Source organism: Elephas maximus, chromosome 6, assembly GCF_024166365.1.
Source record: "Elephas maximus indicus isolate mEleMax1 chromosome 6, mEleMax1 primary haplotype, whole genome shotgun sequence".
In the NCBI taxonomy this organism is placed as follows: Eukaryota; Metazoa; Chordata; class Mammalia; order Proboscidea; family Elephantidae; genus Elephas; species Elephas maximus.
This window is the reverse complement of record NC_064824.1, coordinates 70001953-70026402: the sequence shown is the minus strand read 5'-3', so window position 1 is coordinate 70026402 and position 24450 is coordinate 70001953. Positions and strand designations below refer to the sequence as shown.

The following is a 24450-nucleotide window of genomic DNA, read 5'->3' as shown; positions in this document are numbered from 1 at the left end:
CAAAGTATGTTTGAAATTGTTAGTCCTAGTAACTACAGTTACAGCCTGTGACTAGGCTAAAATAAAAGTGTCTGAGGGTAGTTAATAAACTACAGCATATAATAATGGTTATCATAAAGCTATGTACAAAGCTATCAGGTAGCCACTTTGGGAGAAGTAGGAAATGTCCAAACAAATACCAATGGAAAACAAAATACTTCTGTATTTGGAAAGGTTATTCTGAGTAACTTAGGCCATCACTTTTAATTGGTTCAAAAACATTCCAAGATTTTATTTAGAGATCACTAGGAAGTTTATGAAATAGCATTTCTAATTAAAGTTTTTACTATAAAGAGATCTTTCCAAATGTAAATTAAACATTGTAATTTTGGTTTGTAAATATCCTTTTTGTGATAGTAGAAATTTTTTATAATTAAATTTTCTGATTTTGAAAGCCTTTGAATCTTTGACTTTATTTGGTATAGTTTCATACTTGAGATTCTGATATTTTCTGGTATAAAAGGGATTCAGTTTTTTATTCTACCATTATATAAAAATTATATAGGCAACAATATATACATTTCTTATCAAATAACTGAATCTTGGGGGTTCTGACCTTTAAAATAAAGGTTACCATGAAATAACTTATTCCATTTAATAATAAACTGTAAAATTACTTAAATTAATACAGTAATTTGTTACCCTATTTTGCTTTCCATTAATTTCTTTCGTCCAAAACTTTTTTGTTACACCTTAAAAATAATAAATTAGTTTGGGAGTAGAAACAGTTAATTAATTAGAATGGTCCTACAAAAACTTTCCTAATCTGTCATAATAATTTTAGCTATAAATGTTATTTACAACCCTTATGATAAACTTCAACATATTTTGTAATTTGCTGAAATTTCACAGAAAATTTAAGGATGATCTTTTGTGTTGGTTAGAAGTCCATGAATTGCTATTGAGTTAATTCTTTTCTTTTGGTAACAAAAACCCATATATTTACTTTGTGTTTATGGAAGGTAAAAATAATTTGACATGATTTAAAAGTGCTCAAATGCTGTAGCTATTTAGGCAAGGAATGAATGCTGCATTCCATTTGAAAGAAGAGAATCCCATCTCCCCAGTGACATCCAATGCCTTCTTCCAACTTTGCTGATTGCAATGACCTATTCAGAGCTATAATATTAAGTCCGAACTAGTAGGATTTCCAATTCAGGATTTTTACCCTACCCCAACAGTGATGCTTTCCTCAATAAAAAAGGTATATAAAGGGAATCCATTAAACCATTTACCATATGAGATTAGTATCATATTCAAAGAATTTGCAGATATTAGAGAAAATAGCATAGATGGAGATTATAACATTCGACTTGTATTTACTAATTCTCTAGTATAATTAATAGCTATTGATGATAGCTTTCACTAATAAAATTGGCTTATTTGAAAATAATTTGTCCTTAAGACATCAGTAAAAGAGGCTTCCTGCTTTCTTAACTTTGTTAATGATTTTTTCTTTCTTTCTTTTTTTTCTTGGCATGAGCTTCTAAATTAGTCTATTCAGTCTATGCTTGTTAAAGTACCAGTCATTTGTGAATTGACTTTTATAGTAAGTGTTGAAGCGTGTAAGAAAGTGAATGACATTGTTATGTTAGTGCATGAAGAGAAGCTGTCAGAGGAGACCTCAGGGCTTTGGTTGTATATTATCCAGTGTGACTAGTCCCTATCTAAAAGTTAGTGTACGGTGTTTAGTCCTTTATTTAAAAGTGAATCACTAGCTTAGAATATTTTCATAATTGAGACTAATAATCATGGTTTTTACGGGAATTTTGAAGCTTTGTGTCAAGACCATATTTTTTGACAATATCAGAAGCTTTTAATAAGGTGCTTGCTGCTGAGCTAATGATATGCTTTTGGGGATATTTCTTATACCTATCTTCAATAGACATATTCAGGCTAGTGTGAATGTAATAATCAAGCCTCAATCAAGCCATACTTAGTATGACAAATATTGCATTATACTGTAATTTAGGTATTCATGCTTCTGATAAAGGCTTAATTCGACTCCTTGAGGAACCGGGAAAACACTATTGATTTTATAGTGGAATGCAAAGTAGCAGCCATTTATAGTGCAAGATATAAATCACTTCCTAATTAAAATTAAATTGAGAGAAATTAAGAATCTCGTGGCCTTAAATGTAATGGTACACCATCTTAAGTGTAAAATTATATTTTGTATCAGTTGTGTTCCTGTGCATGTGTTTCTAGGCACACACAAAAAATTGCAGTTAATCTTAATAGAAGCAGATGATATTGACTTTTAAAACTTCTCTTAATTTCCTTCTGTAGGAACATTGCAGTGGATTAAACTACTTATTCTGATATAATAGATTTATTTTTCTTTTCCCTTTTAAGAAAATGTCAAAGAAATTTTTGGACAGACTACTATTCATCATCATATCCCTTTTAACTGGGACTGTGAATTTATCCGACTGCATTTTGGGCATAATCGCAAGAAGCACCTTAACTACACAGAATTCACACAATTTCTTCAGGTGAGCTTAGTTTTTTTCTTTAAGTATTGTGTTTTTGGTGAAAATTTACACAGCAAGTTAGGTTACCAGTTAACAATTTTTGTACATACTGTCTGGTGACATTGGTTACATTTTCCACATTATGTCAGCATTTTTATGATTTCCCATCTGGCTGGTCTGTTTCTATTTTCTAGCTTCCCTGTGCCTCCCTGACCTTCTCATCTTTGTTTTGGTTCATTGACTATTTTGTCTCATATAGAGGATTTTTTTTTTTTCCAAAGGAGCACAGTACTCACAGGCAATATTGTTTATTTTATGAGCCAATCTGTTATTTAGCTGAAAGATGAGCTCTGGGAGTAGTTTCAGTTCAGAGTTTAAAGGACATTTCAGAACAATAGTCTTGAGGATTCTTCTAGTTTCTACCAGTCCAGTAAGACTGGCCTTTTTTTTTTTTTTTTTAAGAATTTGAGTTTTATTCTATAATTTTCATCCATTTTATTTGGAACCATCTCTGTTGTGCTCCTGGTCATAACGGCTGGTAGTAGCCAGGCACCATCTAATTCTTCTGGTCTCAGGATAGATGAGGCTGTGGTTCATGCAGGCAAGTAGTCCTGTAGATGAGTTTCTTCTTTGAGTCTTTAGTTTCCTTCTTTCTATTTTGCTTCAAACAAATAGAGACCAATAGCTATAGGGCTTAGTTTTTATAACTGATGTAAATAAATATTCTTCCTTTCTCCCACATTATCCCCTCTTTCTCTTTCTCCTTCCTTTTTGGCTTTATTTATATTAAACAGAAAATAGCAGTCCCCTGTGGCATTTCACCGCATTTCTCATTTCTCACCTAACTAGAGGCAACTTCCTAAAGCTCTCATAGCTGCTTCTTTCAGTGTGTTTACTTCCGTATCTCTAAACAGTAAACTTGTGCTGGCATTTCTTCTTGATTTTTCGCTGTTAAGTATTTTTGATTGCACTCTAACTATGAAGATTTGTAGCTAGTTCTTTCACCTCCTTCTCCCTACCACATACCTAGACATTACCTGTCTCCCCCACCTCCTTATAATTGTCATGATTCTGTTTAGATCAATAATCGTAATTACATTACTATCATTATGTAAACACTATTCATGACTAAGCCGTATAGCAAATGGTTTCTTAGAGTTTCTGGTTTTTCTTATTTGTTCAGTTTTCTATGTATTAATTCTAATTTGTTCTCAAACTTTCCCCCATTTATCAAAATCTCTTTTTAACATGTTTAAAACACGTTATGTATTCTGTTAATTTCATCTTCTTGAAGCTCTCCTGGTGCTCTTTTTTTTTTTTTTAATTATAGTAAGATTCACATAAAATTAACCATTCTAAAGTACACAGTTTAGTGGCATTTAGTATATTCACAATGTTGAGCAACCACCACCTCTGTCTAGTTTCAAAGCATTTTCATTACCCCACAAGAAAACTCCATACCCAGTAAGCAGTCAGTCACCGTTCCTTCTTCCTCCCAGCCCCTGGCAACCAATAATCTGGTTCCTGTCTCTATGGATTTACCTATTCTGTATATTTCCTAGAAATGGAATCATACAATATGTGACCTTTTGTGTCTGGTTTCTTTCACTGAGCATAGTGTTTTTGAGGTTCATCCAAGTTGTGGCATGTATCAGTACTTCATTCCTTTTTATTATTCAATAATTTTCCATTATGTGGATATGCCACATTTTGTTTATCCGTTTGTCAGCTGATGGACATTTGGGTTGTTTCTGCATTTTGACTATTGTGAATAGTGTTGTTACAAACATTTGTATACATGTATTTGTGTCAATATTTGTTTTAAATTCTTTTGGGAATACACCTAGAAGTGAAATTGTTGGGTCATGTATAGTTCTATGTTTAATTTTTTTTTTTTTTAATGTTGAATGGTTTAGTTTTTGATACAGTAAAGAGGTATAAATACATTATGTTGCATAACCTAATTTGTCTAGCACGTATGGGGAAAGTGATATTCTATAAGTGAATGTTCTACATAAAATTGAAGTGGGTCCCTTTGATTTAATCTAAATTATAAAATAGTGACATCATATAGTTCCCTAGCTGCTGCTTTTTTTATTCTCATTCAAAAATTTATGTACAAATTGTTTTGTGACATTGGTTGCAATCTCAGCAACGTGTCAGCACTCTCCCCCTTTCCCTTTATACCCTGGATTCCATGTGTCCGTTCACCCAGGTTTCCTGTCCCTTCCTGCCTGCTCATGTTTGCATTTGGGCAGGTATTGCTCATTTGGTCTTGTATACTTGATAGAACTAAGAAGCATGTTCCTCATGTGTGTTATTGTTTGTTTTATAGGCCTGTCTAGTCTTTGGCTGAAACTCAGTGGAGTGGCTTCAGTTCTGAGTTAGCAGGGTATCTGGAGGCCATTGTCTCAGGGGTTCTACCACTCTGGTCAGACCAGTAAGTCTGGTCTTTTTTTGTGAATTTAAATTTTGTTCTGTATTTTTTCCCACTCTGTCTGGAACCATCTATTGTAATCCTTGTCAGAGTGGTCTGACAAGCCGGGCACCATCTAGTTTTTCTGGGTTCAGGCTGGTGGAGGCTGTGGTTCATGTAATTTTGCTTGTGTCTTTGGTTTTCTTCATTCTCCTTTGTTCCAAACATGATGGGACCAATAGATGCGGTTTAGATGGCTGCTTGCAAGCTTTTAAGACCCCAGTTGCTACTCACCAAAGTAGGATGTAGAACATTTTCTTTATGAACTATGCTATGCCAGTTGACCTAGATGTCCCCTAAGACCATGGTCCCCAGAACTCAGCCCCAGTAACTTGGTCCCACAAGGTGTTCTATGACTTTGCCTTGGTCAAGTTTTGCTAACTTCTCCTATACTGTGTGTTGTCTTTCCTTTTACCAAAATTAACACTTGTCTAGTAAAAAAGAATCCCTGGTGGCATAGTGGTTGAGAGCTATGAGTGCTAACCAAAAGGTTGGCAACCCTATGGGACAGTTCTACTCTGTCCTGTAGGGTCACTGTGAGTCAGAATTTAGTCAACGGCAATTTTTTTTTTTTTTTTAATTAGTGATTTCTCCTGTCTACCTCCCCCCCACCCATAACCATCAAAGATTGTTTTTTTGTGTGTGTAAACCTTTTCTTGAGTTTTTATAATAGTGGTCTCATACAATATTTGTCTTTGTGATTGATTTATTTCACTCAGCATAACGTCCTCCAGATTCATCCATGTTGTGAGATATTTTGCGGATTCATCATTGTTCTTTATTGTTGTGTAGTATCCATTGTGTATAGGTACCATAGTTTGTTTATCCATTCATCTGTTGATGGGTATTTAGGTTGTTTCTGTCTTTTTGCTATTGTTAATAATGCTGCAGTGAACACGGATGTGCATATGTCTGTTCATATAATGACTCATATCTCTGGGAGTGGAATTGCTGAATCATATGGTATTTCTATTTCTAGCTTATCAAGGAAGCGCCATATCATTTTTGAAAATGGTTGTACCATTGTTCATTCCCACCAGCAGTGCATAAGAGTTCCAATCTCCCCGCAGCCTCTCCAACATTTGTTATTTTCTGTTTTTTTGATTCATGCCAGTAATGTCAAGGTGAGATGGTATCTCTTTGCAGTTTTGATTTACATTTCTTTAATGGCTAATGATATTGAGGCTAATGATATTGAGCATTTCCTCGTGTGCCTGTTAGCTGCCTGAATGTCTTCTTTGGTGAAGTGTCTGTTCATCATCTTTGCCTATTTTTTAATTGAATTATTTGTCTTTATGTTATTGACATGTTGAAGTGTTCTATAGATTTTAGAGACTAGACCCTTGTCGGCTATGTCGTAGCCAAATTTTTTTTCCCAGTCTATAGGTTCTCTCTTTATTCTTTTGGTAGAGTCTTTTGATGAGTGTAAGTGTTTAATTTTTAGGAGCTCCCAGTTTTCTAGTTTATCTTCTGGTGTTTGTGCATTGTCAGTTATGGTTTGTATTGAGTTTATGCCATGTACGAGGGCCCCTAGCATTGTCTATTTTTTCTTACATGATCTGTCTCATTTTAAGTTTTATATTTAGGTCTTTGATCCATTTTTGAGTTAGTTTTTGTGTATGATATGAGGTATGGGTCCTGTTTTATTTTTTTACAGATAGACATCCAGTTTTGCCAGCACCATCTATTTAAAAAGAGTGTATTTTCCCCATTTAATGGACTTTGGCCCTTTGTCAAAGATCAGCTGACCATGGGTGGATGGATTTATGTCTGGGTTCTTGATTCTGTTGCATTGGTCTATGTGTCTGTTGTTGTACCACTACCAGGCTGTTTTGACTAGCACGGCTGTATAGTAGGTTCTGAGATTAGTGTGAAGCCTCCTACTTTGTTATTTTTCTTCAGTAATGCTTTGCTTATCCAGGGCCTCTTTCTTTTCCATATAAAGTTGGTGATTAGGTTTTTCATCTTGTTAAAGAATGCTGTTGGTATTTGGATTGGGATTGTATTATATCTGTAGATTGCTTTGGGTAGGATTGACATTTTTATAATGTTGAGTCTTCCTATCCATGAGAATGGTATGTTTTTCCATTTATGTAGGTCTCTTTTGGTTTCTTGCAATAGCGTTTTATAGTTTTCTTTATATAGGTCTTTTACATCCGTGGTTAGATTTATTCTTAAGTATTTTATCGTTTTAGGGGCTAGTATAAATGGTATTGTTTTCTTGATTTGCTTTCAAAGTTCTCGTTGTTGGTGTCTAGGAATCCAGCTGATTTTTGTATGTTGATCTTATATCTTGCTACTCTCCAGAATCTTTCTATTAGTTCCAGTAGTTATCTTATGGAATCTTTGGTGTTCACAATGTGTAGTGTCATATCGTCTGCGAATAGGGATAGTTTTACTTCTTCCTTTCCAATTTGGATGCACTTTATTGCTTTTTCTTGCCTCATTGTTCTAGCTAGGACTTCCAGTACAATGTTAAGTAGGAGTGGTGATAAAGAGCATCCTTGTCTTGTTCTTGTTCTCAGAGGTAATGCTTTCAGCCTCTTTTCATTGAGAATGATGTTGGCTGTTGGTTTTGTATACCACAAAACCAAACCTGTTGCTGTTAGGTTGATTCTGACTCATATCCCTATAGGACAGAGTAGAACTGCCCCATAGTATTTCCAAGGAGCAGCTGGTGGATTCAAACTGCTGAGCTTTTGGTTAGCAGCCAAGCTCTTAACCATTATGCCACCGGGGCTTCACATTGGTTTTGTATAGATGCCCTTTATTATGTTGAGGAATTTCCTTTCTATTCCTACTTTATTGAGAGTTTTTATCAGGAATCAGTGTTGGACTTTATCAAATGTTTTTTTCTGAGTTGATTAAGATGATCATGTGAGTCTTTTCTTTTGTTCTGTTGAATGGTGGATTACGCTGATTTTCTAGTGTTGAACAATCCTTGCACCATGGTCGTGGTGTATTTTTTTTTTTAGTGTTGAATTCTGTTGGCTAGAATTTTGAGAATTTTTGTCTCTATATTCACAAGAGATACTGGTCTGTAGTTTTCTTTTTTTTGTGGTGTCTTTGCCTGGCTTTGGTGTCAGGGTTATGCTGGCATCAAAGAATGAATTCGAGAGTATTCCTTCCTTGCCTGTGCTCTGAAATAATTTGAGTAATAACTGGTGTGAGCTCTTCTCTGAATGGTAGAAATTTCCAGTGAAGCTGTCTAGGCCAGGGCTTTTTTTTGTTAGAAGTTTTTTTTTTTTTTTTTTTTGCTACTTCTCAATCTCTTCTCTTATTATGGGTTTGTTCGAATTTCTATCTCAGTTTGTGTCAGTTTAGGTAGGTAGCATGTCTCTAGAAATTTGTCCATTTCCTCTAGGTTCTCAAATTTGTTGGAGTACAGTTTTTCATAATATTCTGTTATGATCCCTTTTATTTCAATTGGGTCTCTTTGTAATCCCCCCAGTCTCATTTCTCATGTGGATTATTGGCTTCCTCTTCTGTTTTTCTTTTGTTAGTTAGGCCAGTGTTGATTTTGTTGATCTTTTCAAAGAACCAACTCTTTGTCTTCTTGATTCTTTCTGTTGTTTGAAGGAATCTTTTAAATGTCAGAACAAAGTAGAGCATCATAGATTTCTAAGTTATGATAAGTAAATGATAATGAAAATTTCTATGTTTAATCTTATCCTTGAATAATATTTATATGTTTAAATGTGACTACCGTTTCTAGAGTTGCAAATAGTGTGAAAATGGCACCCAAATGCATCATTATTGTGTTGTGTTAATAGGTTTGTTTGGATTATGTCATGAGTCCCCAGGACAGAAGTGCTCTAATTTTGAATTTTTTTATGATAAAAAAAAAGGTACCCAGGGTATTATTGGCATATTTTCTTATTTATATTGATACCACTTTGTTGTTTGTTGTTTGGCTTCCCAGTAGTTCTAAGTTCAAAAATATTCTGCATTTTTTTATAGCTTATGATTGTTTTTGTTGTTGTGTGCCATCAAGTTGATTCTGAGTCATCAAGACCCTATATGGCAGAGTAGAACTGCCCCATAGGGTTTCCTAGACTGTAATCTTTTTGTTAGCACCCAAATCTTAACAATTACACCAATGGGATGCCTTAGTTTATGATTAACAACAACAACAAAAGGCAAACCCAATGCCATGGACAGCATTGGGTTTGGCTTTTTCTCTTCCTCTTCAGTGAATAGGAACATGGGGCATGTCATTTTCTCTTACATATTTCAATTCACCTCCTTGACATCCATCCCCTACCAACTCATAGCAACCCTATAGTACAGAGTAGAACTGCCCCATAGAGTTTCCAAGGAGAGCCTGGTGAATTCAAACTGCTGACCTTTTGGTTAGCAGCTGTAGCCCTTAACCATTATGCCACCAGGGTTTCTAGTTTATGATTAGCTATGCCTAAAACCAGAGAAAGTGATAGCTGAACACTAGTTATGCAGTTTGTTATTCATAACTTTCCCATTAGAATTACTAAGTATTACACTTACCAGTTGCTAAGATTTCTCACTGTTTGTTTTTAAAAAGTGTTTGAAAAATGATCACTAATTCATTTAGAGAGAGAGAGAAACTTTGGTTGCAACATTTAAAATTGAAAAACTGAAGATGAATCTCAACTATTAATTCAAGAAGTATTCTTAGATGACAAGGATGCTTTCAATCAGGAGTGAATAAATTACTACATATTTTAAAGGCTGAAATAAGGCACTGAAAACATTATACTGTTTGTTTTCAGTAAGGAAAACTTTTCAAATAAAATCTGTGGGTGCCTTTTTCTCCCCTTTTCTTTATTTCTATGCTGTGATTCATTCTGTTTTCTGAGGAGTGATATGTAGTACATTTTTAAGAAAACAGGTACACCTTAGAAGAAATCAAAAGCTTTGTTATAAATTCAGGGCTGTGTGTTATTCATTTCTGTAGCAAGTGCATGGTGGGTGGGGGTGGGGGTGGAGTGTGTCTTTTCTTCTTTTCCAAAATATACACTTGGGATGTGCTTTAAGCAATTTAATGGCCTATTTCTAATTCTTTTCTCCAGGAGCTACAATTAGAACATGCAAGACAAGCCTTTGCGCTGAAAGATAAGAGCAAAAGTGGCCTGATTTCTGGGCTGGATTTCAGTGACATCATGGTTACTATTCGGTCTCACATGCTTACGCCTTTCGTGGAGGAGAACTTAGTTTCAGTAAGTAAAAAGCAAATGTTTTAACTTTCTACGGATGGAGGTGTGGTTCAGACTTATTTTTCACATCTCTAGGTTTTAGCTTCTTGATCAGCAATTCTGGCAAACAGGCTTGTCTGATTTTTTGATAAATCACTTGTGTAGAAAATGGAAATTTATGTCACAGACCTGCTTGTCCATGGAGAGCTGTATTTAATGTAAAGATTCTGAACGTATGAATTTTGTGAACCCGGATAAAAGTTATGTTGAAGGTTGCATGATTAGTGGTGATATGTCCAACTGCCCTCTGTGGCTGAGTCCTCTCCTTGCCCCTTCACTGTGGACCAGGCAGTTTTTTGTCCTGTCAAGCTGCTGATCTCAGCAAAGTAATCATCTGGGCTGATAGCGGACTGTTGTCATCCACTGAAAGGAAATAAAAAAATAGGCTCCTAGAATCTGAATGTTTTTGCCATAGGAAATTCTGCTTCAGAATAGGATACATGGAACTTGCTCTGAGTTTCACCAGTACTTAAATGTAGTCTCATGCGTGATGCTCATTCTTCAAACCTTTTCAACCATTGGGTCCTGGATTGCTACCCAGACCCATCCAATTCTCAGCTCTTGTAACCTTAAGCTTCACAGATAAAAGGCAAACAGGATATGTGTGTACCGGAGATGGGAGTGATGGTGAATGGTCTTCCCCAGGTCATCGCTTCATCCAGAGGCACCATTTTGCTCTCATATGCTTCCAAATTGTTTATTTCTATTTACAGAATCCAATTCAAGAGAAATAAGGGAGTTTGTAGACAAGGGTGAGCAATTACTTTTACCACTGGGGAGTACCTCTCCCAGACACTACTGCCTTCACCTTGGCCTCTTCCTGCCCCAACAGGCTCCCAGGCTCTTGCTGTAAGGATAGGTCTTTCCTTAGTTGCCTGCAGGGTCCTGTCCGCTAGAGGGATCGTCACTGGCCTCTGCACTGTTTTAATAACCATGGCCGTGGCAGAAGGTATGGAGGAAATATGTGGGCATCCGCCTCTGTGGCTCACTCCTCTCTCTGCCCCTTCACCTGTGCATTCAGTCTGCATGGACCAGACACAGTTTTTTGTTCTGTTGAACTCCTAGTCCCTACAAAATAATCATCTGGGCCAAGAGCCAACTGTTGTCATCTACTTCCTTTCAAAGAGGGTAAAACTCCCTCACTTACCCGTTTTGTTGTTCATGGATTATACTTACGTATAAGTTTTTGATTGCTGCTTGTTTTAAATGGAGGGAAGCCAATGAGCACTCTGTTGTTTCAGCTGAAGATCATTATCCCTGATTTAGACTGGGGTAGAAAGATCAACTTCTGTTCTTTCTCTTCAGTGAATTTGAACATGGGGCATGTCACTTTCTTCTTCATATTTCACCTCCTTGACACCCATCCCCCACCCCCTACCCTCACCTCATGCTCCAACAAAAAAAGTGAAAGGAGAGAGGGAGAGAGGGAAGAAGGGAAGGAGGGAAGAAGGAAAGAAAATCCTAGAGGAGAGGATTGAGTGCCTTGGGGTGAGGGGACCCATTTAATCTTTTCCAACTGGATTGGATAGACCTATTATATAGCCTCATTTTACCAAAAGCCATTTCCAATCCTTGGAGGAATGTATTAAATAATGTGAGTCCTGTTTTGGGGACACTAATATCTGAATTCAGGTTAGTACAGATATTACCTATCTGTACTACCTATATTTGGATATTACCTATATTTGGATTAAGGCATACTGGTATGTGTGTGAGGGGTGGTAAGGTGGGTACATTTGCTCATCACTACCTATACTATTTTTAGTAGACTTTTATGATTAAGATTGTCACATTACTATTTCCATAAGCATTTCTTTTAGTTTTTAATAGAAAATGTTTTTAATCATATGAGTTCTTCTGACTCCTAGCTTGGAAATTGGGCTTTTTTGTAAATTATGAAAATATTCTCTTTTGAGTTTATGTCTAAGTGGCAGACAGAGGGAGGAAGTATCTACTCATCCAGCAGAGATAATGAAGGCCAGATTCCCACCCCAAATCCCTTTAGGCGCAAGAGACCCTCTCCAGCCCTGTTCCATAACTTAAGGTGAATACGTCCTCCTGATCTTCTGTGCATTTTTTGGATTTCTTGGTAGTTGTACCCTTCATAATACAGATTCAGGACCCAGCACAGACTGAAGACATTTAATTATCTTAATTATAACAATGAGCTTAAAAAAAAAAAAGTCAGGGAGATTTAATATAGCACAGTAGTCTTAAGTTTAAACTTACCACTTATAGTTTGTTTCTGTTTTGGTGGAGAAAAAACGAGTTTCTAAAATGCTCCTTATGTTGTATATTGATGTTTGGTTTATCCAGGACTTGCAGGAGTTCCATAGTTAAGGGTCCTAAAAAACATGTTTAAATAACCATTGTTTTTGATGTGTGATAATTATATTTGTTACTTCTGACCTTATAGGTAGATGAACCTTGAAGTCCAACTTCCAGATGTTGTTTTCTTCCTTAAAACCTAAATTACATAGACTTCCCTTAGGGTATGAAATGCGCTGAGTGTTTCAGTACGATACTTTCTTTGTATTTACCAACTGGTTGTTAATCATTTTAATAATGAAGAGTCCTTTAAATTATCTTCGAGAAAAGTACAATGTCTATAACTATGTTTTTGTTTTGTTTTAATTTTTTGTGATGTCATTTCCTAGGCAGCTGGAGGAAGTATCTCACACCAGGTTAGCTTCTCCTACTTCAATGCATTTAACTCCTTACTGAATAACATGGAACTTGTTCGTAAGATATATAGCACTCTAGCTGGCACAAGGAAAGATGTTGAAGTCACAAAGGGTAAGATTTTTAAAAATATATTCATTTGTCTCTCAGCATTTTCACTTTTGTTTATCTGGGCCATGAGACTGAGCTCCGTTTACTGCTCTAAAGCTAGATCTAGAAAGTATGTTAGCATGTGTGTATGCTTCACCTGGGCCATAATGGTCTCCAGAAATCTGGATGGATTTGATGGGATGCTGAAGTCAAGAATAAAAAAATGGCTGTGACAGTTTGAAAAGAGCCTTGGCCCAATCTGTCAAGCAGGTCAGTGGCACTGTGGCAGCAGCTTGTTTGTACTGGGAAGGAGTTGCCACAGAAAGATGGGCAAGCCTACTCCTTTCAGTGAGTTGTGGAAGATGTCTTGAGTGACTGGGGAACAGCCGATTCTTTGCCTTGTAACTCTAGAGATCAAAGTAAATAAACAAGATAAGAGAGGGCATTCTAAAGAGATTGCTTATCTTCAAAGTTGATTTTTCTCCTTTTGCTGTTTCATCATCTTAACATTTTATCGTTTGCTATCTTTTAGAAATAAGTAGTTATTCTTAGGTAGTTGAAGTTAGGTTTTTAAATTCAGCTCTGAATTTTTAAAATAATACCAGAATACCTTTAGCCTTCAGATTTTAGTTGATCTAAATAGAACTTTATTGTATTTTAAGAATCTATAAAGATTTTAAAATTTGGTGTCCTTTTCTTCCAGAGGAATTTGCCCAGAGTGCCATACGCTATGGACAAGTCACCCCACTGGAAATTGACATCCTATACCAGCTTGCAGACTTATATAATGCTACAGGGTAACTATTGCAGTAATTACTCATGATGTTTTTACAGGGCAGTTCTTTTAAAATGTGGAAAAGTGATGTGCTTTCAGTTAATTTCAACAATAGTTTTTCAGTTTACTAAAATCCAAGAAATAGAGACAGGGAGATATGAAAAACAGGGAAGGAGGGAGAGACAGACAAATGGAGACAGACAGAGGGTAGGGAGAGAGAGGAGGAGGGACAGAGAGAGAGAGAGAGAGAAGAAGTGGGGAAGAAAGAAAGGAGGAAAAAAGAAGGAAAGGATGGAGGGGTAGAGGTGAGAGAAGAAAATAAGAGGGAGGAGGGATGAGAGAAGGAAGTCGGAGGAGACAGAAAAATGAGAAAGAAGGAGAGGGAAGTAAGAAGAAGAAGTAAAAGAGAGGAAAAGATCAATTTAATTTTGGTTCTTTAGAGGCATTATGAATTTCAAAAGATTTGTGGAAATTTGTCTAAATTTATAGGACTGAGGTACATGTTCAGGACTCTTACAGTCATTTTGGTTTTTGATAAATGGTCATTTAACTAAAGAGTGTATATACCATTTTGTGCTGGAGTGTATCATTTTCTTGAGATATGCCTGTGATGTTATCATCATAGTCACCATCACAGACAGGGTAGGTAAGATGTTTTATGCTTCTATTTTGTAGATAAAAGAAACCAAAGCTCATAGAAGGTGTATAATTTGCAAAGACTCATGCAAATCCAAAAGAAAAATCCTTATCTGTGGATATCCAACAGTGCCTGTGGGGTCTATTAAGAGATCAGAATCTTTTTAGTTACTTCTAGTAGATTTTTAAGTGTAGGAATAATCTGAAAAATGAGTTTTAACCCTAGAACCGAGGCCTAATAAAAGTTGACTATACATGGGCCATTTATTGCCTTTATGGTTAGTATGGTATATTATAAATCGTTGGACTGGAGATGATACTAAATGTATCAGCTGGTCTTTGGTGAATAACATGAAGTACATGGCCATGTCTCATCTATCTAAAATTCACATTTTCAGACAAAATTTTTGAGCTAGCTTTATGATAATAAATGCATTCAGAAAGCATATCTCAAAGTTTGGTCTGAAACGAACTTCTAGCTGGTTCATCTAATGTACTTATTTTTAAGAAAAATTTTTTGAAATGGTAGTTCATTCACCAGTTCACAACTCAAAGGGTTTAAAAGAATACACTGTAAAAAAATTTTTCTGTCAATTTTTGAGCCCTTCCTTGAAGGCAACCGATATTGATCAGCTTTTTGTGTAACCTTCCCTAGATACTTTCTGCCTATGTGATTAATATGTTTGCTTACGGGATATATTTAGTATGCATAGACCATCAGTATCTGTACTTCTGGCAAGAATTATTTCTTCACTTTTAACATCTAACACTGGAATCGTATTAAATTCATGCACTTCACATCATTTCTCTGAAGTCTTGCTTTTTGTTGTGGCAAGCGGAGTCTAAAGAATTTTTTTCTCTCTAAAATCTGTGTGATAGGGAAATAATACTTTTAAACTATAGTTGTTTTTTTATCTTTCCTGAAGAAAGATGATCTTGGCGTGAGGAGTTTGTTGATGTCTAACAATTCTTTCTACCCGTATTTCTGCCTGAAGGCGTTTGACTTTGGCAGATATTGAGAGAATAGCCCCGCTGGCTGAGGGTGCCTTACCTTACAACCTGGCAGAACTTCAGAGGCAGGTAGGAGGAGTCTCATAAATATAATCACCTTCAAAAATGCTGAAGTAGTATGTACATGACTGCCTAAAGCTTCTGAATACTCTGAAAATTAAAAACTACTTCCTAGACAAAGACTTTGCTTAGCTCAAATATTAAATTTATAGAAATATTTTTACCCACCCTTGTAGAGTATTTCTGTGGGGTAACTAGATTTATGTTTGTGTTTTTTTCCTTTTGCTTATCATAGGCTTGGCCCCTTACCCTGAAATTAGTAGTCCTTTCCTTTCATTTGTCTAGTCACATTTAAAGGTTAGTGTTAAGGTTCATTTTCTATAATTAAACTAATAGGTTTTTAAAAATACAAAACATTCTTCTAAGAAAACAAATCTTTCACTTGGGATTGTGCCTTATAACCAAACCAGCTGCTGTCGAGTCGACTCCCAGCTTGTGGCGACTGTGTGTCAGAGTAGAACAGTATTCCACAGGGTTTTCAATCGAGTCGACTCCCGACTCATGGCGACTGTGTGTCAGAGTAGAACAGTATTCCACAGGGTTTTCAATCGAGTCGACTCCCAAGCTCATAGCGACTGTGTGTCAGAGTAGAACAGTATTCCACAGGGTTTTCAATGACTGATTTTTGGGAAGTAGATCACCATACCTTTCTTTTGGGGCACCTCCAGGTAGATGTAAAACTCCAATCTTTCGATAAACAGCCAGGTGTTTAGATTAAAAAAAAAAAAAAAAAAATTTTTTTTTTACAACAGTAAAAAAGGAAAGCAGTATCTAATTAATGAATCACAGAGAAAACTTTGACTATTATTCCATTTTTGACAAAATATTAATTTTAGATGATTAAGACATTAGCTTCTGAATTCTGTAATATTAATGCAGTCTGCTTCTGATTTTACAAAAAAACATGAAATTACCTCGAATAGTAGAATAGAACATTTTTTTTAAAATCCTGTTTTAAACAGAAATCCTCTACTTCTATAGCACCTGGAAGTTGCTTCCGTTGTAGCAGATGGTCACATGGCTTTGTGTGGAGGTGAGGGTCAGGAGGGCAAGTCCTTGACCGCCTTGTATTTTCCTGCCCTAATAGACATGGGCTCTGTGTCCTTCATAATTCTTTGGGAGACTTCGATCCTATAGTAGTCTAGGAGACATGGGGGTTGGAGGAATATGGTGGGAGAAAGAAGAAGACAGGAGACAAGGAAAGAGAAAAAGTTAAATGGGCGTGCCCCAGAAAGAGCCCAAGTCTGCTTTTTTTTCATTGATGCTATATTGGTGAGTAGCCAGGGGTGGGCCAGCTGGTGTTCACCTTTACCAAATGTGTTAGTGAAAAATCAAGGTGTGTTAGTGTGGTCCGTTTAGGAAGATTTGGTGGGACACTTTTGTTTTCTACTTGAGTTCCATGGAATAATGATTCTGCCCCTGAAGTTAATCAGAATTTCCAATTCTGCTTTATATAATCACAAACAAGATCTTTTGTAGTCAGGTTGAAGTTAATTGAAAATGGAAAATACTGCTTTTATATCTATATTTTATCTTAATATTTTAATTGTTTGCTTGATGAGTAATAAAAAAAGACAAATATTTCTTTTTTTATTTTTTTAAAGCTTCCTGGAAATTAAAATATATCTGCAAACCATTGCAATTTAGCTTCTTTTGTAGCAAAAACAAAAACAAACCTCTCTCTGCTCCTATCACAGTTTACTTCCATTATAAGTTCTCAGATCTTTTAAAAATAGATGGATTTATTTTAGTTCAGTGAATCTTAATACAATTTTATAAACTTATTAAAATTGGAGACATGTTGAAATATTTAAAGAATCCTTATTGAATTTAATTTTATATTTTGTAGTTTACATTTGTGAAATTTGCTTTTGAATTTAGAAAAATTACGTTTTAAAGAGATATTTTTTAGTGTTACATGTCTCTATTAATAAAGTCCTGCCTGGGGACATCCTTAATATATGTACATGGGGAATATTTCATTTAGCTTATTAAAAATAATGTAAATTGAATTTAAAAGTCTCATTCTCTCTCGGCTTTTCTGTTTTCAGTTTCCTCTTTACTCACCTCTTTTGCCCCTAGCAACTTTCCTAGGGGTCAGGTCTGAAACTTGTTTTATAATCTTTGGTGCCAGAAATCTACATCCCTCATATTTCTTAGTCCTTAGAAAAGTGATACAATTTGGCTACTGGTGTGAATTCCCTTTAAGACAGACTAGGAGATGATTTGCCTGCTTTCAGTGGCAGTGCTAGCATGGATCACCTCAAAGGTCTTGTCAGATGCTTAGGGAATGGACAGTGATAAAAATCACTACTTTCTTCTCCTTCCTTGGGTCTCTGATTGGTATCCAGAGTGGTGGTGGAGTGCCTTCTCCTGCTTTTTCCCCCAGCCAGTGGGATGGCACAGGGATTTGGAGCTTCTGGAGAATGGGCAGAGGCTTTGGGTGTTCCTGTACCATCCCTAAAGGAAGAACCTCAGTGCCTACATCTTTTTATTTTTTACTCTTACATATCAGATAGATTGGGTAGTCTTACTACTGTGAGATAGGTATAGAGAAGTAATTCATATTTTAAATGCATTCTTTTTTGTAAATTATTGTAAAAGCAATAACTGAGAAAATAAAATTCAGTAGAAGCCATAAGTGATTTTTAGAATCTGATAGAAACAGATTTATGAGGATTATTTAAGAGAAATTTAAACTAATGTCCCTAGTTATGTCCATTGTGAAACCTGACCCTTATTATCCTTGGGGTTTGATGCAAGTTTCTGTGGGCTTCAGTTTTCTCTTTAGTAAAGTGAGAACCTTCAGATATTTTCAAAATCCCTTCAAGCTCTTGCATTCTGTAAAATGGTATAAATCAATGGATTTTATTTTAAAAATTCTAACTTTAACCTCCTTTTTCCTTTTTAGCATTTAAAATTTTGTAAGGAGTACAGACTAGGACGCAAGTAGAATAATATGAAAATATGCTTAAGTTCTTTCAGCAACCCAAGTAATAGGCTAAATATTCTGTAATTTTCGGTCCTGAAAAACTTTTTCCAGTTAACATGTTCCAGGATTATGAAGCATTCTAAGGCAGCGGTATAGACTGCAAGTTTAGTGACTCAGTTTTAAATTTCTTTAGTGTACATAATTCCAGTAATGCCAAACATTACTATTCTTATTTCGCTTCCAAAAGATGTCTTTATTTGATTCTCTTGTAATTTTTCCTAGATTGCCAAACTAGGAAAACATAATTCTTTACATTTAGTTTTTAGAGTGTTCCCCTGTAGGAATCTACTTGAACCTTAAATATAAAGTAGGATGAAGAACATGTCTTGTTATTATTGCAATGTTAGTTGTTTTTACCCAGTGAAAGTCATTATGTGAACACTCATGCATGGTAGAGAATTTGTTAGCACAGAAATAGAAGTTATGAGAGAGGCAGTGGTTAAGAGCTTGGACTCTACCAATGCCACAAAACAATTTATGTGTAAGTTATTGAATGAGAAACTAATTTGCTCTGTAAATTTTCACCTAAAGCACCAAAAAAAAAAAAAGAGCTTGGGCTCCAATTATATAACATCTCTCCATTCTGTTTCCTCATTTGTTAAATGGGGACAGTAGTATCCAGCTAGTAAAGTTATTGTGAGAATTATACGAGATAATGCACTTACGTTTGTCCTGGCACCTACTAAGCATGCAACAAATGTTAACTGTTACTGTTGTGGCTGTTACTATTATTGAATATAAGAAGCCTATCTGAGCAAATCCCAAAATGGACTCAAACATGTATATGACGCAAGTGGTTCATCTACCCACACCTGCTTCCTGTAGGTAGAACAGAATGGGAAGGGAGGGAGGAATTGTATCTTTGTATTTCGTTCTGTGTTGCGTGAAATGTTTTTTTGTTTTATTTTGTTTTGTACACTGGCTAAAATTCTACCAGTTACATTAAAAAAAAAAAAATTAATTAATGATGGTGTTGACCCTGCTTACTGTCAAGCCAAGGTCTGAGATCACCAAGAAAGACATGACTCACGTATAGGCATTGGATGGCATAGCACTTAGATAAAGCAGGGTCATCTTCAGGAGTGGGCATCGGTCCCCTGTGGTCAGTGAGTCGCTCTTGATGGCCAACACAGGACTGATGGTCTGCATGCACCCCTCTTTCGTGCTGCAGCCAGGAGACTTCATTCTCTCCTGCTGGGAACAGATGTAGAAATGGGGTTGGCCAGGTGCCATATAACACACTCACTTGGCTAAACAGTTCCTGGGAATGTTGACATGTGCTCAGGGCAAGAGGGGTGAGATGTGCCTATAGTCCACCAGCTGCTGTGGAATGTGTTTTAGGTCAAGAAACTCTGGGAAAGGGAATCAGCCCTCAGTCTCATCCCATTCAAAAGGCCAGGCTGACGCACCTGGTCCTAAACACGGTGTTCACTTGTGGGTCACAGGGAAACGCAGCTGCCTTCACTTGACTACCCCCCCTTCCACAGATGGATATCCATATAGAAAAAAATCCCTACCCCACATCATACACAAAAAACTATCTCGGATGGTATGTTCTATATGTGAAAGATAAGAGTGTATAGAAGATAACACACAGAGTATATTTATGATCTTGAGATGAGCAAAAATTTCATGAATATGCAGTCATAAAGGAAAAGATTAGTAAGTTGAACTTCATTAAATTTAATAACTTTTGTTCATTAAAAGATACCATTAAGAGGGTGAAAAGACAAGCTATGGAATAGGAGGAGATATTTACAATACATTTGAGTAACAGAGAATTTGTATCCAGAATATATAAAGAACTGCAAATTTATTAGTAAAAGACAGACAGTCCAATGGAGAAATGAGCAAAAGACTTGAATAGAAATCTCACAAAAGAGGATTTTGAAGTGGTAAGAGAGAATGATGTAGGAAGCATCAAAAGAAGGTGGAAGGAACATGCCAAGTCACTGTGCCAAAAAGAATTGGTTGGTGTTCAGTCATTTCAGGTGGTAGCATATAATCAAAAACCGATGGTACTGAAGGAAGAAGTCCAAGCTGTACTGAAGACCTTGGTGAAAAACAAGGCTCTAGGAACTGACAGAATACCAACTGAGATGTTTCAAATAATGGTGCAGTGCTGGAAGTGCTCACGTATCTATGCCAAGAAATTTGGGAGACAACTACCTGGCCAACTGACTGGAAGAGATCCATATTTATGCCCAGTCCCAAGAAAGGCGATCCAACCAAATGTGGAAATTATTGAATAATATCATTATTATCACACAAGCAAAATTTTGCTGAAGATTGTTCAAAAGCGGCCGCAGCAGTACATCACCGGGAACTGCCAGAAATTCAAGCCAGATTCGGATGTGAAATGAGGGTTATCATTGCTGAAGTCACGTGAATCTTGGCTGAAAGCAAAGAATACTAGGAAGATGTTTTATTGACAATGCAAGGGCATTTGACTGTGTGGATCATAACAAATTATGGATAACATTGTGAAGAATGGGGATTCCAGAACACTTAATTGTGCTCATAAGGAACCTGTACATAGATCAAGAGGCAGTCATTTGAATAGAACAAGGGGATACTGTGTGGTTTAAAGTCAGGAAAGGTGTCTGTCAGGGTTGTATCTCTTCACCATGTTTATTCAATCTGTATGCTGAGCAAACAATCCAAGAAGCTGAACTATATGAAGAAGACTGTGGCATCAGGATTAGAGGAAGACTCATGAACAGCCTGGGTTATGTGGATGACACAGCCTTGCTTGCTGAAAGTGAAGAGGACTTGAAGCACTTACAGATGAACATCAAAGACTACAGTCTTCAGTATGGATTACGCCTCAGCATAAAGAAAACAAAAATCCTCACAAGTGGACCAATAAGCAACACCATGATAAACAGGGAAAAGATTGAAATCATCAAGGATTTCATTTTACTTGAATCCACGGTCAACACCCATAGAAGTCAAGAAATCAAGTGACACGGAAGCTAGTTTGTTCTGTAAGCCTTCATTTAAAGTGCAATTAAAAAAAAAAAGATCACAGCCAGAAAAAGAAATCAAAAGACACATTGCATTGGACAAATCTGCTGCAAAAGACCTCTTTAAAGCGTTCAAAAGCAAGGATGTCACTTTGAAGACTAAGGTGCACCTGACCCAAGCCATGACGTTTTCAGTCACCTCTTATGTATGCAAAAGCTGGACAGTGAGTAAGGAACCAAAGAAGAACTGATGGCTTTGAGTTGTGGTGTTGGCAAAGAATATTACATGAACTGCCAAAAGAACAAATCTGTCTTGGAAGAAGTACAGCCAGAATGCTCATTAGAAGTGAGGATGATGAGACTTCCTCTCCCATACTTTGGACGTATTATCAGGAGGGACCAGGTCCTGTAGAAAAACATCATGCTTGGTAAAGTGTAGGGTCAGCAGAAAAGAGGAAGACCCTAAGCAAGGTGGATGGACACAGTGTCTGCATGACTGGGCTCAAGTATAACAACAATCATGAATGTGGCATGGGACCGGGCAGTGTTTTGTTCTGTTGTACATAGGGTTGCTGTGGGTTGGAACTGACTCAATGGAACCTAGCAACAATAACAACAAGAGAGAGGGGAGGAGGAACAATGGCAAGTGTTGTTCAGGGGGTAGAGAAATGGTAACTCTCATAAACCTCTGGCATTACAACTTTTGGGATCTGTGTGGCAGGATCAAGTACAATTGAAGAGACACATACCCTGTGATCTCACAGTTCCTCTCTTTGGTGAGAAATAAGTACAATTGTGCATTAAAAGACATGTGCAAAAATGTTTACAGCAGCATGATTTGCAATAGCAAATAATTGGAAACAATCCCAATAGCCCTTTGACATGGATAACATATGTTGCGGTATAGAGATAGCCTGCAGTGAAGAAAAGGGAAATTTTGATCTGGGGCAAGTGAGTTAAATAATGAGGGATGGGTTATAGAGAGGAGAAGAAGTGTACATTGTTTTGGAGCATGGAGCAATTTGGAGGTTAAAATCAGGTTAAAGACCAATTTTGGCCCTTTGTGAAAATAAATTTATTTTTCTTTACATTTTCTACAAAAAAATTGAATAATTTTTCAACTATGTGGGGTAAATGATCTTTGATGAACCAGCTTGGGCATATATGTACTTTTTAAAAAAAGGTGTTGTTTTTATTGGAAGTCGTTTTCAAGCTACTCACTCAAAAAAATTTATAAGCTGGGTTGTGTTCTGCCAAAACATTGTTGGAGTGATTTTTATCTCTATTTCACGTACGGCATTCCTTAGACATAGAACTTTGTCTCTTTTGTATAGCCTGCATTCTCAGGGACCTTCTTTGAACTTTGGACTCGTGAGCACACAGAGAAAGCATCACACTCCACTTGTTGTTAGGTGACAGCCTATTTACTCGTTACTTTTTTGGAACTTCTTACCTCTGCCTGTCATCTGTGATAGTTTTACCACAAATAGAAGTCTGCTCTCGAAAAGAAGGAAATTGGGTTTATATATTAGGTATTACTTACTAGCCTTTTAACTCATTTAAATTATTAGATTTCAAGTCTTATTACAGTTTTTAACACATTTTGACTCCCCTCTTATTGAGAAAAAAGTATATATTGTTCAGCATTCAAGGAGATAGAGATCTCTCTATACATAGGTAGGTAGGTAGGTAGATCTTACATCTTCACCTCCATCTCCTGTACTATCACAGCTTTAGATTTTAATCTTGCTTTGTAAGGCTAAGAATATTGAATTCAAATCTAAAACTATTGAATTCAGAGTTTTGGTTTGCAGTCAGAAGAATTTTGTTTTGTTTTCCCTAGGTTTCTTTTGCCATTTCAATCATAAGTCTAGTTGGTATTCAATCTAGCTTTTTTTTTTTTTTATTCCCTCCTGTCCTCAGTTAGGAGCCCTGATGGCCCAGTGGTTAAGAGTTCAGCTGCTAACCAAAAGGTGAGCAGTTCAAATCCATCAGCCGCTCCTTGGAAACCCTATGGGGCCATTCTGCTCTGTCCTATAGGGCCGTTATGAATTAGATTCAACTTGACGGCAACAAATTTGGTTCTTTTTTGTTTTATGCTCAGCATAAAAGACTTGAACTTTTCCTTCCTTTTCTTCTACCCATTAATAGTGTAATATTTGGAAGAGGCAGTTCTCTTTATTGAGCTGACATGCTACATGAAGCATCTTCTTTTGGGCAGGTTGTTTGACTTGTTAACCAACATCTAATTCTCATTTTTAAGATGAGGTGCATTAAACCAAGAAAAAAAGCAAAGAAGCCTCTTCTTTCCAAATGATGTTTCAACTCATTTCCTACCATATACGTACACTCAGGGAGCAGGTTAAAGATCATTTAATAAGCCCAACCTTGTTTTGCTTTGAAAAACAATTAATCTTGTTAAATATCAACCTTCTTGATCATAATCATACCCTTAAGAGAAAGGGTGCCTTTTCCTTTAGCCTATTTGCTCACGGTAGGTGATCTTCTTAGTGCTGAGTATTTTCTTTCAGCCTAAATGCTAAAATTTCAGTACACAGTCATTAATAGGGGTGACAGCTACAGAAGCATTGTATTTATGAATATTCATGAAATGAAATCCATAGCATTAATTACATTAATTTACATACCTGAATACAAGTGAACCATAAGTTATAGTGATAACTAACTAAACCTGAGGAAAAAAGAAAAGAAAAGAAAAACCTTGGTAATCATATATTATATGTTTTCTTATAGATGCTATTTAATAGGGTGGAGGTGACATTTCTTTCAGAAGGCATTTGGGTATTTATGGGTAAGAGATGTTTTTAGCTAAGAATTAAAGCACGATATAATCCATCAGTTTTCATAGGATTTTGTAGAGCTTATAAGCATTCATTAAAGGAAGAGAGTATAAAGGAAAATGTCTGTAACTGAACCCAGGAGAACCCTTTAATATGAAGAAGGGAATTAGTGGTTCTTTGATGCTTATTGGGGATCATAGTCCTTTTTATTCTATGA

At 36.3% G+C, this 24450-nt stretch overlaps 1 protein-coding gene across 5 annotated transcripts in view; it reads left to right on the top strand.

The window, feature by feature from the left end:
• SLC25A12 (solute carrier family 25 member 12) overlaps window positions 1-24450 on the top strand; it is a 96625-nt gene that overhangs the window by 40225 nt on the left and 31950 nt on the right. For all 5 annotated transcript variants that reach the window (XM_049887434.1, XM_049887435.1, XM_049887432.1 and 2 more), the window contains 5 exons: window positions 2395-2534; window positions 10038-10184; window positions 12878-13016; window positions 13696-13789; window positions 15399-15483. In XM_049887434.1, coding sequence (XP_049743391.1) covers window positions 2395-2534; window positions 10038-10184; window positions 12878-13016; window positions 13696-13789; window positions 15399-15483 — 605 coding nt within the window. The remainder of the gene's footprint in view (window positions 1-2394; window positions 2535-10037; window positions 10185-12877; window positions 13017-13695; window positions 13790-15398; window positions 15484-24450) is intronic.